Below are 18680 nucleotides of genomic sequence, written 5' to 3' on the forward strand. Positions count from 1 at the left end.
CACATCAATGTTTCTTTCTCTCCCTCTCCCTTCTTCCCTTCCACTGTCTCTAAAAATCAATGGAAAAAATATCCTCGAGTGAGGATTGACAACAACAAAAAAGAATAAGGGTAAAGTCCAGATGATATGATGATAGTGACACATTTATGTAGCAATAGTATGTCCCAGACTCATTAATCATCACAACATACTTATTGGGTAGGTTTTATTTTTAATTTTGTATTTAAAAAATTTTCAATTAGAGTTGACATTCAATATTATATTAGTTTCAGTTGTACCTCATAGTGCTTAGGCATTTATGTAACTTATCAAGAATTCCTGGGGAAAGTCTACCAAATTGGCACTGTGTACATAGTTATTACAATATAATTGACTGTATTCCCTATGCTGTAATTTACATCCCTGAGACTATTTTATAACTGCCAATTTTTACTTCTTAATCCCTTCATCTTTTCCACCCATCCCCCAACATCTGGCAACCATCAGTTTTGTTTGTTTATTTATTTTGTTTTTTTAGATTCTGCATGTAAGTGAAATCATATATTTGCCTTTCTCTGTTGGACTTACTTTATTTAGCATAATACCCTCTATGTCCATTCATGTTGTCACAAATGGCAAGATTTCATTCTTGTTTATGGCTAAGTAATATTCCATTGTATATATGTACCATATCATTTTTATGCATTTGTCTATTGATAGACACTTAGGTTGCTTTCATACTTTGGCTATTGCAAATAATGATGCAATGAACATAGAGGTGCATATATCGTTTCAAATAGTGTTTTGGATTTCTTCAAAGAAGAACCCAGAAGTGGAATCCTGGGTCATTTGGTAGTTCTATTTTTAATTTTTTTTTAATCCTCACCCAAGGACATGTTTCTTTTGATTTTAAAGAAAGAAGAAGGGAGAGGGGAGAGAGAGAGAGAGAATATTGATGTGAGAGAGAAATATTGATCAATTGCTTCCTATACACACCCCTACTGGGGATCGAGCCTGCAACCTGGGTTGTGCCCTGACTGGGAATCAAACCCAGAATCCTTTGACGCATGGGATGATGCTCCAACCAACTGAGAAACACTGGCCAGGGCTCTATTTTTAATTTTTTTATGAACCTCTTGTCTGATCGCTGTGGCTGGGACTTCCAGTACTATGTTGTATAAGAGTGGTGAAAATGGACATCCCTGTCTTGTACCTGCTCTTAAGGGAAACATTTTTAGTTTTTGTCCATTGAGTAAGACGTTGGCTGTAGGTTTGTCATATATAGTCTTTATTATGATGAAGTATGACCCCTCTAGTCCCACTTTGCTAAGAATTCTAATCAAAAGGGGTTCTGGATTTTGTTGAATGATTTCTCTGCATCTATTGATATGATCATGTGATTTTCATCCTTCATTTTTTTATGTGATGTATCACATTTATTGATTTACAAATATTGTACCAGCCTTGCATCCCCAGAATAAATCCCACTTGGTCATGGTGTACAATGTTTTTAATGTGTTGCTGGATCCAATTTGCTAATATTTTGCTGAGGATTTTAGCATCTATGTTCATTAGGGATCTTGGTCTATAATTTTCTTTCTTTGCAGTGTCTTTATCTGGTTTTGGAATTAAGATAATGCTGGCCTTGTAAAAAGCTTAGAAGTCTTCCCTCCTCTTGAATTTTTTGGAATAGTTTGAGGAGGATAGGTGTTAGTTCTTCTTTGAATGTTTGGTAAAACTTGCCTGTGAAGTCATCTGGTCAAGGACTTTTGTTTGCTGGGAGTTATTTTATTACTGCTTCAATTTCATTTTTTGTTATTGGTTTATTCAGGTTTTCTAATTCTTCCTGATTGAGTTTTGGAAGATAGTATGTTTCCAGGATTTGTCTGTTTTGCCCAGGTTGTCCATTTTGTTGGCATATAGTTGTTCTTAGTATGTTCTTACAGTCCTTTGTATATCTGTGGTGTTGGTTGTAACTTCCCCTCTGTCATTTCTGATTTTATTTATTTGGATCCCCTCTCTTTGTTTCTTGATGATTCTGGCTAAAGGTTCATCAATCTTGTTTATCTTTTCAAAAAACCAGCTCTTGGTTTCACTGCTTTTTTGTTTTTTGTGTTGTTTTTTTTTAGTCTCTATGTCATTTATTTCTGCTCTGATCTTTATTATTTCTTTTCTTCTAGTTACTCTGGGACTTTTTGTTGTTCTCTTTTTAATTCTTTTAGCTGTAGGGTTAGATCCTTTATTTGAGCTTTTTATTATTTCTTGATGTAGGCCTGTAATGCTATGAATTTCCCGCTCAGGATTGCTTTAGCCGTGTCCCATAGCTTTTGGGTTCTTGGGTGTTCATTTTCATTTGTTTTCAGGAAGTTTTTGATTTCTTCCTTGATCTCTTTGGTAACCCATTATTGTTTAAATACATGCTATTTATCCTCCATGTATTTGAATGTTTTTAAGTGTTTTTTTATTTTATTTTTGTAATTGATTTCTAGTTTCATGTCATTGTGACCTGAGAAGATGCTTTATATGATTTCAATCTTCTTGAACTTGTATAGACTTGTTTTGTGTCCTAACATGTAGTCTATCTTTGAGAATGTTCCATGTGCACTTGAGTAGAATGTATATTCTGCAGCTTTGGGATGAAATGTTCTGTAAATATCAATTAAATTCAACTAATGTATTGTGTTGTCCAGGTTTGCTGTTTCCTTGTTGAATTTTTTGTCTGGAAGATCTATCCAGTGATGTCAGTGGGGTGTTAAAGTTCCCTACTAGGACTGTATTGCTTTCTATCTCTCCTTTAAAGTCCTCCAGGAATTAAAAAATATATTTCGGTGCTCCTATTTTGGGTGCATATATGTTTACCAGGGTTATATCCTCTTGTTGGATTGATCCCTTTAGTACTATGTAGTGAGTTTCTTTGTCATTTTTACAGCCTTTGTTCTGAAGTTTATTTTGTCAGATATAAGTATTGCTACCTCAGCGTTTTTTTCATTTCCATTTACATGGGAAATTTTTTCCATCCCTTCACTTTTATCCTGTGAAAGACGTTTGTTCTGAGGTGGGTCTCTTGTAGACTGCATATATATGGGTGATGCTCTCTTATCCATTCAGGTACTGTGTATCTTTTGATTAGATCATTTAATTCATTTACATTTAAGGTTATTTTGATATGTTCTTATTTGTTGTCATTTTTATTCTTCATGTCTATATTCCTCCTCCCCGTACCCCCATCTATTCTTCTTACAACAGTCCCTTTAACATTTCTTATAATGCTGGTTTGGTGCTAATAAACTCCTTTAGCCTTTTTTTGTCTGGGAAGCTCTTTATTTCACCTTCAGTTTTAAATGATAGCCTCGCTGGATAGAGTTTTCTTGGCTTCAGATCCTTGCTCTTTGTTACTTTGAATATCTCATGCCACTCCCTTCTGGACTGTAGCGCTTCAGTTGAGAAATCAGCTGACAACCTTATGAGAGCTCCCTTGTAGGCAACTGACTGTCTCTCTCTAGCTGCCCTTAAAATTCTTTCTTGTCTTTAATGTTTTCACTTTAATTATGATGTGTATTCTGTGGGTCTCTTTGTGTTCATTTTGATTGGGACTCTCTGTGCTTCCTGAATTTGTATGACTTTTCACCAGGTTACGGAAGTTTTATGTCAATATTTCTTCAAGCAAGGTTCTCATCCCTTGATCACTTTCTTCTCCCTCTGGTAATCCTATGATGCGGATGCTGCTCTGTTTCATGTTGTCCCACAATTCCCTTAAACTGACTATGCTTTTTAACTATTTTTTCTTTTTGCTGCTCTAATTGAATTATTTTTTCTACCTTGGCTTCTTATTTGATGAGTTTATCCCCAGTTTTTTCTAAACTACTGTTACTTCCTTCCAGGATGTTCTTTATTTCAGCTACATCATTCTCCACTTCTGACTTTTTCTTATTCATGGTTTCAGTGTCTCTTTTTATGCTGATGTAGTCCCCAATAAGTTTCTTATAGTTCTCATTAAGTTTCTTGTAGTTCTCACTAAGTTGTTTGAACATGCTTATAATCATTATAATATGCTTATAACCATTGCAGTCTATATCCAATAAATTGCTTGCCTCCATTTCATTTAGCTCTTTTTCTGGAGTTTCCTCCTGTTTTTTCATTTGGGGCTTGTTTGTTTCCCCATTTTTGCTGTTCCTTTGTGTTTGTTTCTGTGTATTGGATAAGACTACTGTGTCTCTCAATCTTGGTGGGGTGGCCTTTTTGTGGGACCCAGTGGTGTAGTTGCCTTGATCTTCTGAGATGAGTGCTCTAAGCATGTCTCTTGTGTGGGTTATGTGGGCCCTCTTGTTGAATTTTGGTCTTGATTGTTGTCTGCTTTGTGAGTGGACTCAGCCCTCAGGCATGGTGACTGTGAGTCTCAACCCAGACCACATCGTGCAAACTGTCATTTATACAGGTGCTGATAGAGCAAAGCAAGACTAAACCAGACCACAACATGGAAAAAAAACAAAACGAAAAACCTACAGAACAACAACTGCAACAATAAAGACTAAAAAAAAAAATTCTAAAAGACATTAGACTAAAATAATTAGAGGAGAAAAAAAATCAAAAAAAAAAAAAAAAAGGACAAAACAAGAATAAGGATAGAAAATAAAAGAAAGAAAAAATAAATTAAATGATAATTTTTAAAAGTAAAAAATAATGAATACAACAAAATATACAAGATAGGAAAAAAATGGGAAAAAAGACAAGAAAGAAAATAAGTAAAAATTAAAAAGTAAAGAGAAAAAAGAATAGACTAAATGGAAAGATAAAAATAAGAGAATATGAAAGAAAAAAGTGAAGAAAGAGGAAGAAAAACAAATCAAAGGCAAACAAAAAAATACACCTTGGGATCTTCTATTTGTGTAGCTTGCTGGATTTTGTCCAGATGTTGTTGAATTTGGCCCATGAATATGTTGGACTGAGGCCTCCTGGGAAGTTCTCTGGTGTGGGACAATGTGAGTCACTGTCCATGCCTGGCCCGGGGGCAACCTGACTGAAGCCTCGAAGGGCAGACCCCTGAGTAGTCCAGTGGGCGGGCCTCTGTAGCCCAGAGGCTGGGTCTGCCTCCTGTCTCACACCTTGAATGTCCCTGTTCTGAACTGCTCTCTCTTCTTCCACAGATATAGGGTTTGTAGGGGTATCCTGGTCCTGGTCAAGGTGGTTTAAACAGTCTCCCATTGGAGGTGGTACCCATAGCTTGTAGGAGGGGCAGGTGGGCACTTCCTCTCCTTCCAATGCCTCAGCTCTTCTTGGGTCACTCACAACTTTGCTGTCACTCCATGCAAGAGGGGATATTTAAAAACCCAGCTTCACTTTGCTCTCCAATCTTTCAGCACGCTGGCCATCACTGGGTGGGGCTTCTACCCAAGATCCCATAGCCAGATGTTCGAGTCTTCCCACACCACCAGACCCAGCGGCACAGGTGCAGATTTACATCCCAGAGCCATTTGACAGGTGGGGAAAGGTGTGCGTCTTCTTTGCTCAAGGTGGGGAGGATTGCTCTTCTTTTTCAGGGCACTCTGTCTGGCCCCCGTCCTGCTCTCCGCCAAAAGTTCTTTAAGAAAATAATTGGTCCCTCAGATTCACTGCTGGGTTAACTGGTCAGACCCCTCCACCAGTCAGAGTTTCAATACATGGCCCCTCCTGCAGACACAGAATGGGGCAAACATCCCAGGCCGGTGTTATAACAAAGCAATCGCTTTTTGCCTGGGATGGTGTGGCCCAGGTGGACCGAATCACCACCAATTCCCTCTGCCCAATGCTAGGTGGGCTCCTCTTCCCTTCTCTGTTGCTCTGGATTGGGGATCCCTGCATGGGGCTGAGACCCCATGCTCCCAGGGGGCAGGGGCTGTGTTGCTACATCTTCCCTCCAGCATCCCTACCACACTGCACAGTTGTGCAAGTTGGCTCACCCACTCCATGTCTTCTCCTGTCCTCCCTCAGTGCTGCCCACTCACAGTATTTCAAATCAGCTATTTTTCAGCTAATTTTTCAAGTTGAATGTTCTGCAGTTTAGCTGCAATTCTGGTCTGGTGCTGCTAGCAAGCGAATGAAACTTCCCTAGTTTGCAGCCATCTTATCTCTCCTAATCCATTTAAATTTAAAGTAATTTTTAATAGCTATGTAGTTACTACCATTTTATTATTCATATTTTTAAATCTTTTTTTCTACTTCCTTGTAAAGAAGTCCCTTTAACATTTTTTATAATACTGGTTTGGTGGTGATGAACTCCTTTATCTTTTTCTTGTCTGGGAATCTCTTTATCTGTTCTTCGATTCTAAATTATAGTTTTGCTGGTTAGAGTAATATTGGTTGTAGGTCCTTGCTTGTCTTCACTTTGAATAATTCATGCCAAACTCTTCTGGTCAGTAATGTTTCTGTTGAGAAATCAGCTGACAGTCTTAGGGGAGCTTCCTTGTATGTAACTGATTTTCTCTTCCTGCTTTTAAGATCCTCTCTTTTTCTTTAACCTTGACATTTTAGTTAGGATGTGCCTTGGTGTGGGCCTCTTTGGGATCATCCTTTTTAGACTCTGTGCTTTCTGGATTTGTATGTCTATTTCCTATGCTAGATTAGGAAAGTTTTCAGTCATTTTTTCAAATAGTTTTTTAATCCCTTCTTCTCTTTCTTCTCCTACTCTTATGATGCAAATGTTGTATGCCTGATGTTGTCCCAGAAGTCCCTTAAACTGTCCTTATTTTAAAAAATTCTTTCTTCTTTTGCTTTTCTTGTTGGGTGTTTTCTACTACTTTGTATTACAAATCACTGATTCAGTCCTCTGCTTCATCTAATCTGTTGTTGATGCCATCTAATTTATTCTTCATTTACGTTGTTGTTTTCTTTATTTTTGACTATTTTTTTTATTATGGTTTATATTTCTTTGTATAAATTCTAACTGAAGTAATCTATTCTTTCCCTAAGTTCATTGAGCATCTTTATAACTAGTGTTTTGAACTCTGTGCCTGGTAGATTGCTTGCCTACATTTGTTTAGTTCTTTTTCTGGAGTTCCATCTTGTTTAATTTGGGACATGTTTCTTTTTCTTCTCATTTTGACTGCCTCCTGTGTTTGTTTCTATGTATTAGGTATATCTGCCATGTTTCCCAGTCTTGGAAGGGTCACCTTATATAGCAAATGTCTTATGGGGCTCAGTGGCACAGTCTCCCTGGTCACCTGAGACAGGTGCACCAGGGTTGTTCCTTGAGTGAGTTCTGTGTGACCTCCTGCTGTAGTTTAGCCTTGATTTCTATTGTCACTTCAATGGGTGACATTGACCCTTAAGCTGATGGGTGTGAGGGTTGACTATGACACACCCAAAGGGTAAACTCAGCAGGTACTGGAGCCCTGGCTGTGTGGAGTGGACCCCACAGAGCAGAGTTCACTTTTGTGGGGCTCTGGTATATGCTGAGTTTACCCTTTGGGTGTGTCATTTGTGGACTAATTGGGTAGTGCTCTGGTGTGGTCTGAAGCTGGCCACTGGGTGTGTCATTTCTGGGGCCTCTTGAGAGGAGCTCTAGTGTTAGCCAAAGTCAGCTGCTGCCTGGATGGTTCAGGGCCACCTGGTAGAAGCTACAAAATGATCTGTGATTGGTAGCTCCCCCTGTTGGGCTTGGAGGCATCTGGAAGCAGTTATGCTGTGAACTGAGTGTGACTGCCACTCATGCCAGACTTAGGGCTGATTAGCAAGATGTGCAGGGCATGCAGAGGCCAGCCGCTGCTTTTTTGGGGTTTGTATATCTTTGAGAGATTTTAGGAAAGTCTGTATCTCAGGCTGAGGTTGGCTGCTTGTGAAGAACAGGCATTGAAAGAGGTTCATACTGAAAGAGTGCAGTGGGGTAAGGGCTCAGGGAATTACCAGGTAGGGACAATTGGGGTCTGCAAGGCTGATGGAGACTTAGAGATACGGTGCCCACCTGTGCCTGCAGCCTGAGTGGGGAGGTGGGGGGTAAGGCTCAACAAAGGAATAATGTTGCCTGCCATCATGTCTACCTGTGCATGCCTGTTGTGTGGGGATAGGGCTCAATAAAGGAGCAATGGCACCTTCCAGTACTTCTGTCTAGGAGAGAGCTGCCCCTCCATCCTTCACCCTGAGGCCAGTCAATTTAATTCCTCTCCGGAAGGCGCTGGTACTTTCCAAGCAGTTGTCCCTTCTCTGGAGCTTAGGGCAAGTGTAAGTGAGTGAGTCTGTGCTCAGGTCCTTTAAGAAGATACCTGGGTCTACAGCAGCCCTCCATCGCACCTGGATGGAGTTTCTCCTAGTTTTCAGAGACAGATATTGTGGGGACTCCTATTCCTAGCACTGGTGCTTCAGGTTGGGGAGCCCGGTGTGAGCCTGGGACCCCTCCCTCCTCAGGGAGGACCTTCACAGCTGAGATATCCTTCCCTGTTTTTTTTAAAAAATATATCTTTATTGATTTCAGAGAGAAGACAGGAGAGAGAGAGAGAGAGAGAGAGAGAGAAACATTAATGATCAGCTGCCTCCTGCACGCCCCCAACTAGGGATTGAGCCCACAATCCGGGCATGTGCCCTGACCGGGAATCGAACCTCAATCTCCTGGATCTTAGGCTGATGCTCAACCGCTGAGCCACGTCCGGCTGGGCGCCTTCCCTATTTTTAACCACCATGTGTGGGTGTGGGGCCAGCCTATTCTGTGTCTACACCCCTCCTACCAGTCTTGATGTGGCTTCTTCTTTATATCCTTAGTTATAAGAGTTCTGTTCAGCTAGTTGTCAGGTGGTTCTCAAGGGTGATTGTTCTATAATTTAGTGGAAGTTTTGATGGGGTCATGGGAGGAAGTGAGCAGAGAGTTTTCCTTGGGTATGTTTTATTTTTATTATTCTAAGTTTATAAATGAAGAAACTGAAGCACAGAGAGTTGAAAGAAAATTGTTTAAGGTAATAAGGTAGTTAGTGGCCGAGATAAGATTCAAACCAAAGAATCTTCTAGATTTTTTGTTCTTCATCCATCATCAATACTGGTGGAATCTTTATGGTACAAGGTTGGACATCAGGAATTCACTGTTTTAAGAGGATATAAACGTGGCAGGCTGATGTGGGATAGTGGGAATGGAGACTAATGCTGGATGCACATGAATGAGGATGACTTTCTCTCCTAAGGCCATACCATTGTCCCTATCACCTGAAGTCAGCATGATTTGCTATCTCCTGCTCCTGAGCTGTGGCTGTGGGCTCATTCTTTCACTATGATTCCATATATATTACTTTTAGAAAATGTCCTTTAGTCTCCAAAATCTTGTTACCAGAATATTCCTTTTGAAAGCCTTTTCTGGTCATCATCAAGTATTTTGTGTCTTATGGATGTAAATATTATCTCTAACAGGAGCAGTCTGCATCAGCTTAGTAATGATGGAAATAAACCTGTGACCCAGCTGGGTGGGCCTTGCAAGTGCCTTTAAAACCAAAAGAGATTCCCTAAGGTTCAAGCTTTGTTCACTTTCCCTGGAAAACTATCAATTATCAAGGTTACTTTATAGGACATCAGAAAAATACCTGGTTCCCTCAGGCATCATTCATACCCTCTGATGGAGTCAAGAATGTTACACAGAAACACCTCATGTTTTATTTACAGAACTCTGGAATCGATTATGGAGACATTTCTTCCAGAATAGCACTCCGGGAGAAATTGGAATGTAAAACTTTTGACTGGTATCTGAAAAATGTTTATCCAGCCCTGAAGCCAATACGCGACATTGTAGGCTACGGAAGAGTACGTATTATGAAATTGCATTTCAGAGTTTAAATATTTGACTGTAACAGAAAATGAGACCTGAATCGCATCACTACCTAGAAAAGGGTTTCCAAACTCCATCCTGCCCAAGATTCCCTTCCTATCTCCAACTCCTTCCTTGGCTTTTTGACCTTGGACACTCTTGGTTTCCTTTTATGTCTTGCTCCCCAGTTTCCATCTCTCTTCCTTCTTTCTGCCTCTGCTTCCTTACTTAGCAAACTGCAGCCGTTGCTCTGACCCTCCTAGTTTCTGAGCCAATCAGGGTGTTTGGCCTCACACACCTAAATTGGGACATAAGTGCTCCTTCTCTGTCTGTGCTGTGATGGTCCAAGGGGGTGGGTGTTCCCAGGAAGTGGGCATCACAGCAGCGTCTCACTTCAACATTTGTCTAGTGCTTAGAAAATTGCTGTCAGGATACCAAACTGCTGGTCCCTTTGGCTGGTAATTTCTGGCACCCTTGGAGTACTGGAGAAAATGCAGGGCCTGGGGAGACTTGAGGGCCTTCTTTCTCTGACTTTTTCCAATCATGTTGTCATATGTTTTGCCCCTTCAGCTGAAAAACCCACTGGATGGAAATGTCTGCCTGGATCAGGGACCTATTCTAGGCAACACCCCCACCATGAATTACTGTCATGAATACAGTTCACAGGTATCCTCCTAAAATCAACTGGGGGTGGGGAGAAAGATACAGAGAGTACTTCTTGTTACTCAGGAAAGTTCAGTGCTCCCCATGGTGACTGAGTGTCCAGGGGAGCCATGAGCAGTCTTTTTATCCCCTATAGGGTCAAGAGCCTCTCCTCTGACTGTGTCCATGGCACACCCCTTTGCTGTCTTCTAGAATGTCTACTACCATCTAACTGGGGAGTTGTATGTGGGACCGCTGATTGCAGAAACAAATACTGATGATCGCTGCCTGACAGACCCTGGCAGTGGGGAGAAGCCCACTTTAGAGCCATGTTCCAAGGCAGCCCAAAATAGACTGCACATATATTGGGATTTTAAACCGGTGAGTCACATTCTTTTTAAAGGATATATTCAAATATAATCTGAGAGGTTCAGATTTGATTTGATAGTGTTTTAGAAAGACTTATTTTGTGCCAGTGTGTAGGGAAAGCACTGGAAACATGGAACTGGGCGTGGAACACTGAGCCTGTTGACTAAGGTGGGGTGGCTAAGGGAAAGGAATATGTAATATGTTATAGCTTAACAGTTAAGAGTTTGGGTTCAAATTGTAGTTCAGTCACATTTAGCAATTTTATTACCCTCTTTGAGACTCAGTTTCCTCACATATAAAGTGATAATATCGACTTTGCGGGTTTGGAGGATTAAATGAGATAATGTGTGTAGAGCTTTTGGCACACTGCCTGGCACATAGAAAGTGCTCAATAAATATTAGCCATTGTGATCAGTTTTATTGTTAATGATAATCAGAGTCAGAAGCACTGGGCTGAAATTTGACAGGGACTATATAAAAGTCCTGACTTTAACTTCGGCGTCAATTGACCAAGAATAAGGTGGAGGGAATCTGACAGTGACATGAGTGACCTGGTTGACCACAGTCTATGTATGAATTTGCTGTGTGATAGGGCAGCATTAAGTCGCACTGGCAAGACTGTGACGTCCTAATGGTGGGAGGCAGTGCTTTGTCTATGGACACACCTCTGAGCATGTTGGTACTGTATGAGGTTCAGGAGCCACATAGTAAAAGACATGGACAATCTAACACAGTAATTCCTAACTTAAAGCTAAAAACCTCTTTGAGAATCTTCTGCAGGCTATGGGCTGTCTCCAGAAGAACATATATGTGCATATATGCGCACAATTTTGTTACAATTTCAGGAGATTTTGGATCTTAGATTAAGTCTCTCTGAACTAGACAATATCAGTGAAAAGGAGGAGGAGAGTAGGTCCTGTCTTCCCACTCTAAGCTCCAGCTGTATGGAAATACATATAATTCTGTGAAAGGCCATGCTCCCTCTTAGGCACTTTTGTAGGTGTGTTTTCCTCTCCTCCCTGCTCTTTACTGGGCCAGATTCAAAGTGTTCTTCTGGGTTCTTTATATGGTACCAGGGCCCCCCTTATAGACCTTGTCTCATTTTTTCTTCTAATTGCCTGCTCACTTCTTTTCATAGCTAGACTGGAGGCTGGAGGCCAAGGCCTGGCTTCTGTTTGTTGTTTTCTCTCTACATCTAACACAGTGTTTGGAGTGTTGCAGGCATTCAAGAAATGATTGCAGAACAAATAAAAGATTGGCAGACCTGGAGGTACTGGCTAGTGGAGAGGCGAATCTAGAGAAAAGACGGTGCTGTGTTCATGAGAAAGAAGAAGTAGACTTGTTCAGTGTCTGCAGGAGGGCAAAACTAATAAGACCAGATGTTGGAGACCAAGGAGTTTGACTTAACATAATGGGCAGGGGGAGGAATTTCTAACAGTCTAATGGCTTAAACTGTCCTACAAAAGAGTGGGCTGCCTGGCGAGGTGGTGAGCTCTCTGTCAATGGTAGTCACCAAGCAAAGCATCTTTGAGCATCTGGCAGGCCTAGTGTAGTTCACGTGAGTTTTTGAAATCCTTAATAATATCTTTTGTGTGCAGAAAATGCAATTACAGGTTTGCTTTCAGTTAAAAATTAATAATTAACTTATTAAAGTTATAAATTAAAGAACTCGGTTTTTTTTAAGCTTTTATGTTCCGCTTACAAATCTTATTTTATTTATGAACCTATCAAGTTTTAACAATCACTTTTTACGTGTCTAATCTGTGTGACTTTTATTTGTGTTTTTTGTTTTATTATATTAGCTAGACTTTCTAGTACTACGTTGAATAAGAGTGGTGAGAGAACATCCTTGCCTTGTGCCCAAATGTAAGGGCAAAACATTGAGCCTTTAACTGTTAAGTATAAGTATAACATTAGCTGTAGATTATTTTGTAGTTGAAGTGATTTCCCTATTTTCTAACTTTTTAAGAATTTGTTTTATACCGAATGTGAGTTGAATTTTGTCAAGTGCTTATTCTGTGTCAATTGATATGATCATATTTTTTCTTCTTTAGCCTCTTTATATGATGGATGACACTGATTGATTTTCAAAGTTGAGCCAGCCTTGTGTACCAGTAATAAATCACACTTAGTCATGGAGTATACTTTTTCCCCCCATACTTTGCTGGATTTGGTTTGCTGGTATTTTGTTGAAGACTTTTGTGTCTAAGTTTGTTAGAGATCATGGTCTGCAACATTTTTTTCCTTCAGTCTTTGGTTTCAGTATTGGCCTTGTAGAGTGAGTTGGGAAGTATTTCCTCTTCCTGTAGATAAAATTTATCCTTTTGACAGAAATTAAAGAATAGACCAATTTCTGAAAGAGGCATTTTCTGGAAGATATTGTCTTAAATTGGTATACAACATAGTACTAGAAATTCCAGCCAATATAATCCTTCTTTAAATGTTTAGTATACTTCTTCAGTGAAACCTTATGGGCCTGGAGAATTCTTTTTCAGGAGCTTTTAAACCATGAATTGAAAAAATTTTTTACTGGCACAGGGCTATTCAGATTATTTATTTTGAGTTTTTATGATTATTTATGATGCTTGAGTTTTGATTGTTTATGGTTTTTGGAAATTAACCCCTTAAAATTTATGAGTATAGAGTTATTTGTAATGTTTTAATTATTTATTTATTATTATTGAGATGTAATTGACATATACATTATATTAATTTCAGGTGTACAACACAATATACATAATTTGTTGTAAAATGATTATACACAATAATTTTAGTTAGCATCCATTGCCAAACATAGTTACAAAATATTTTTTTCTTATGAAGCTTTTAAGATCTACTCTCTTAGCAACTTTAAAGAGGATTTTACAATTTAATAAATATCCTTAAACATTATAGCTTATATTTATAAATTTAATACATTAAATTTTCTTTCTTAAGGCATTCAATGATCTGAGTTTAAATTGAATGATTCTTAAGTTCTTTTAAATGTTCAAAAGTGTTTGCAATCTAGTGAAATTTCAACATAAAATCACAGATTTAATTATTCAATTACACCTTTTAAAATTGGTAGCACAGCCTGGGGCGCATAGCTCAGCAGTTGAGCATCGACCTATGATCCAGGAGATTGCAGTTCGATTCCCGGTCAGGGCACATGCTTGGCTTTCGAGCTCAATCCCCAGTGGGGTGCTTGCAAAGAGGCAGCCGATCAATGACTCTCTCATCATTGGTGTTTCTATCTATCTCTCTCCCTTTCCATTTTTTTCTCTGAAATCAATAAAGATATATTTTTAAAAAATAAAATAAAATCGGTAGCACAAGAGTAATATAAACAAAGCATGCGCTTAAACATAGCAACATATGTAGAATCTTTAACAAATACTATGTGTTTGGCTCCCTTAACATTTATACTTTAGTCTAAATCTCCTGGGAATTAAAGATATTACATATGCTAAAGAAACAATTATGGCATCCCAAACATTTTGAGGGTTGCTTTTTAAGAGCATTTTGGAAGATCTCTTCCTCAGGTGGCTGAAGTTGCTGGTAGAATACAGATTGTGGCTGGGCCAGACCTGGAGCTGCAGGACATCCAGGGAGAGTGTACCTACCCTCTGGTGTCCAGGCTGGATCCCTTTTTATGGTCACTATGCCAAGAACTCCAAAAGTTAAAGAGGGAGGCAATCAGGTAGCTCATAGTGTTTCCTGATTTTAAGTCAATTCATTCTATCTAAGCCTTTCATAACCATCTTATCCCAATTCTTTCAGATATGAACGTGATATTTGACTGAATGTTGGGACTCTTTTGTGCTCTATTTACTTTGTAGACACAACTTACACATTCATTCTACTAAAAAGTTACCTAAGATATTTTCCAGAATTGAGAGGGAGGTAAGACTAGATAATCCCTTTGTTTTCTTCCAAAGTCATGATTAACATTTTGAGTCAACCAGAGGGGGTTATGACTTTCGAAGCCACGAGAGAGAGAGGGTGCCAGTGACTGTGAAGAGTCCCAATGTGAAGAGATGAGTTAGAGACACATCTGAATTTAAGGAGAATGTGGGTGAAGGTCATTGTTTGGAAGTCTTCCAGATGGAGTGACAACTCAGGACACAGAGAATCTCTGGGAGAGGTAGTGAGAAGGAAGAGACCACTTGCAGTCAGGGTTCGAGAAGAGACCTCTGGGGAGTGCACTCCCAAGCTGCTAGTGGTAATAGCTCCAGAAAGCAATTCAGCTCTCTATAGGAAAACCCTGACACCGATCAGAACTCTAAAACTAATTATGCCCCTTTTAAAGGCACTAATTCTCTTTTAAGACAATATCTTAATTTAAGGAATAATATAGAATGTAGGTCAAGATTCATATAAAAAACATCTTAATACTTATCATAGCAAAATATTAGGAAAAATTAAATGTTTAACAGTAGGAGAGATTTTTTATTCATCCCTTGAACTGAATAGTATATAGCCATTCAAACTATTCTCAAGAAGTGTATTTTCAAAAAATTAATGAAATTGGAAAATTCACGTGATGTAGTGTTAAATTTAAAGAACAGGATATAAAAACTCCATATACAATGCTATCCCATTATGAGTGCTTCTAATTTAAAAAATATATTTTCCAAGTTAAAAAAAAAAAAAAGCACATATTCTTTCTGTAAAAAGGAAAAAGAAACAAAAACAAAAATATTTTAAAAACTGGCAGGCAATACTCCTCAAGTAAAAACCAAAGCAAAAATGTATTAGATCCAGATGAACACAATGTAAAAGAAAACAGAGTCTGAGTAGGACACTGCCAAAGTACATTTCACTTGGCAGTGATGAGAAAATAGAAAAAAGACCACTGACTCTCTCAGAAAGGTCACAGTAAATTATAATAGCCAAGATTTATTGAGTACGTATTATGTGCCAGGCACTGGGTTAAACGTGATCTAATTTAGCTTTTTTTTTTTTTTTTTAAATATATTTTTATTGATTTTAGAGAGAGGAAAGGAGAGGGAGAGAGATAGAAACATCAATGACAAGAGAGTCATTGATCGGCTGTCTCTTGCATGCCCTTGACTGGGGATCGAGCCCGCAACCCGGGCATGTGCCCTGACAGAGAATCAAACCTCGATCTCCTGGATCCTAGGTCGATGCTCAACCGCTGAGCCATGCCCCGCCAGGCTAATTTAGTCTTTACATAAATTTTATAAGAGAAGTATTATCATTAGCTCTACTTTACCTATGAAGTAACTAAAGCACAGAGAAGTCAAATAATATTCCCAAGGTCACACAGCATGATAAATGTTGAGGGTTCAAAGACAGAATCTCATCCACTGTTTGTTATTGCCTCGCTGATTAGGAAGTTTGCTTCTGAAAGGGAGAAACACACTGAATGTTGGCTTGAAAAGGAAGGTAGAGTTAAAGGTGTCTCTCCCTGCCCCCGTTCTGATATTGGGACATTTGGATATATTTAAAGTCAATAGAAAAGGAAGCTGCCAAGAGGGAGAAATAAAAGAAGGATGTTAGACAGGAAGAGTTTTTCTTTATGTATGTCAAGGACGCCTGGGCTCAGAGCACAGGGCGCTGCTGGCAGTAGAGACAGGCAGGGCAGCTCCCCTGAGACCAGCCCTGAGCAGCATTTGAGGACTGCTCATGGCATTCCCCTGAGGGACTAGACTGACTGGAAGCCGGGTCTTCTGACAGTGTGAAACATAAAGGCACGTAGTGAAAGTGGACATCAAGGATAAAGCGTGCTAAGGAGGCCTGGAGGAGTAGCTCTAAGGAGTAAGCCAAGTGCTGAGGCCAGACTGCTGTAGGCACATTTGTGGGTAGGCCTGCTCCATTGGTGGCCCCTCTCGGGGAGCCCAGTGTGATCTGGAAGTGGGGGCCAAGAGAAAGGAGCAGTGGGAGTGATGGGAGGAGATCATGAACCGGGAGAACCACCCTGAGTGGTGATGCTGGGTGGATGCACCCTGGGAGGTGGGGGAGATGGGGGCGAAAGGAGTCCAGTGTGGCCAGGGGCAAGCGACTGTGGGGGAGCAGGGCTGTCGGGGGCAGTTTGTGGTTGAGGGAGAAGAGAGGTACAGAGGTGATGGAAAGAGCAGGGATGTGGCCATAGAGATGGTGCCCTTCCTGCTGTTGGAACACTTGGTGGTTGGTAACGTGGGTGGAACAGCGAGATCCGGGTTTCCCACTAGACAAAGGAGGCTGTTAACTCTGAGGACGACAGCAGAGGGAAAGCAGAGTCACCGGCCCTGAGGCAGGCAGTGCGAGTTATTCCTGCCACAGATGGAGAGGGGCGTGGGGAGTGGGAGGGCTGGGAGACCAGGACAGGGCCTGGACAATGGCGTGTCACCAATTGTCGAGCCTCGGAAATAAGGAAGAAAGAGGACGAGCCCTCCTCCCTCTTCCCCCATTAGTGTGGGGAGAGGCCTCTTCCTCAAGATGCTCAATAAATATGAACCCTAACGTTAACCCTGGTGTTAACTCTAAACCCACTTTACAGATGAGGACATTGAGACCTAGGCAGGTTAGGTAATTTGCCAAAGGCCCTTGTGTTTGTACATATTGCAGCAGGGATTTAACCCAGGTGCTTTAACTCTAAAGCCAGCAACAGTTCCCAGTAGTAAACCCTGGTGAAGCCCCCCCCCCCCACGGGAGAGGTAGGAACTGCCCCTTCCAGTGGTGGAGAAAATAGGCTGAGGTTCCTGAACGCAGCTCCCACTCCAGACCCACCACAGAGCCTCACCGAGGAGGGAGGGAGCATCCCAGTGGGTTTCATGGGCTCAGGGGTTGAAGACCTGAAAAGGAAGGTCCAGGAGAGAAGAGCATGGCTCTCCAAGGCGCGTCATGTCTTGTCAGTCACACTCACCTGACGCTCCAATCTCAGGAGAGGCAGATGATAAGGTCAGAACCCAGCCCTGCATGTCTACCCCAGATCTAGGGTTAGCTTACCATGGGGCTCGTGGAGAAAGCACTGGGTGACCCGACTCTACACTTGGCTTCACTGGTCCTCTGGATGACTCGCAGAGGACTGAGGGACCCCTCTGGCATACCTGTGAGCAGAGCAGGGAGAGGAGGCACAGGGGAGGGGAGGCAGGGCTATGGCGTTTCAGTACCTTGACTGTCTCTCTTCCCATCTAGCAAAGAGCCCTCAAAAACAGAGTCACCAACCGATGTCTGGAGATAAAGAAGAACAATTTGGGTTTCTATATGCCTGTGCTCCAGACCTGTACCACACAAGTGTGGACAATCCAGCATACCGTCCGAGGCTGGGGGGCCAACTAGCATCCCGTGATCCTCAGAGAGCCTGCATTTGGGACATCAGTTCTTGCCACTGAATGGTTTCTACTCCCAGTGCTATTCAGAGCGCAAGCATGTGTGAGGAAGAAAAGGTGCGTGTGTTTTTCGGTGACTTCAGCCTGTGACACAGGATGCAGGGAGGTGAGGCCTGTGCACGTGTCCGGGAGCCTTGGCCGGGAAGAGTAAGGAAACGACAGTGCCTCGCCCCAGCCTCCCTTGGAACGATACATATCAAATGCCATTCTTGGAAACTCCTTGAAATAGCCACCATCATCTGGCTGTCATGTGGGGGAGAGAACCAGGAGGGTGGAAGATATCTTTGACTTCTGCCAACGCTGTTTAGTCTTCATTCCTGACAACTGCTGCCACCATCTGCCCCACACCTCCTCCCAGCTCATCTGCTCAGAGGCTCCCTACTGCCTTGGGGCAGCCACACTGGAGAGGCCGGGTCATCATCGGGCAGCAGGGAGACAACTATTTCGGTGCCGCCAATTCTCTGAAGCTGTGTTGCTGCTCCTATTCTGTTTTCTGGGATGTCCTGAAAGATACAACAAATAGATAAGTAATCTTAAAAATTCCTCCAGTTGTCCACTCACAGCAGTTTTATTTGGATTACCCAGTCTCTCCCGTATCAACTAGGTTCCAGAGGTTGAGA

At 41.2% G+C, this 18680-nt stretch overlaps 1 protein-coding gene across 1 annotated transcript in view; it reads left to right on the forward strand.

The window, feature by feature from the left end:
- The window catches only part of GALNT8 (polypeptide N-acetylgalactosaminyltransferase 8), a gene marked incomplete at both ends in the record, with an annotated part of 60967 nt that extends 42957 nt beyond the window's left edge, over positions 1 to 18010 (forward strand). The window contains 4 exon segments of the mRNA XM_081127758.1: positions 9592 to 9729; positions 10304 to 10399; positions 10589 to 10756; positions 17867 to 18010. Of these exon segments, the coding sequence (XP_080983884.1) occupies positions 9592 to 9729; positions 10304 to 10399; positions 10589 to 10756; positions 17867 to 18010 (546 nt within the window).
- Between the last annotated feature and the right edge of the window lie 670 nt (positions 18011 to 18680).

This window comes from Miniopterus schreibersii (genome assembly GCF_964146895.1).
Source record: "Miniopterus schreibersii genome assembly, chromosome: 2".
Taxonomy (NCBI): Eukaryota; Metazoa; Chordata; class Mammalia; order Chiroptera; family Miniopteridae; genus Miniopterus; species Miniopterus schreibersii.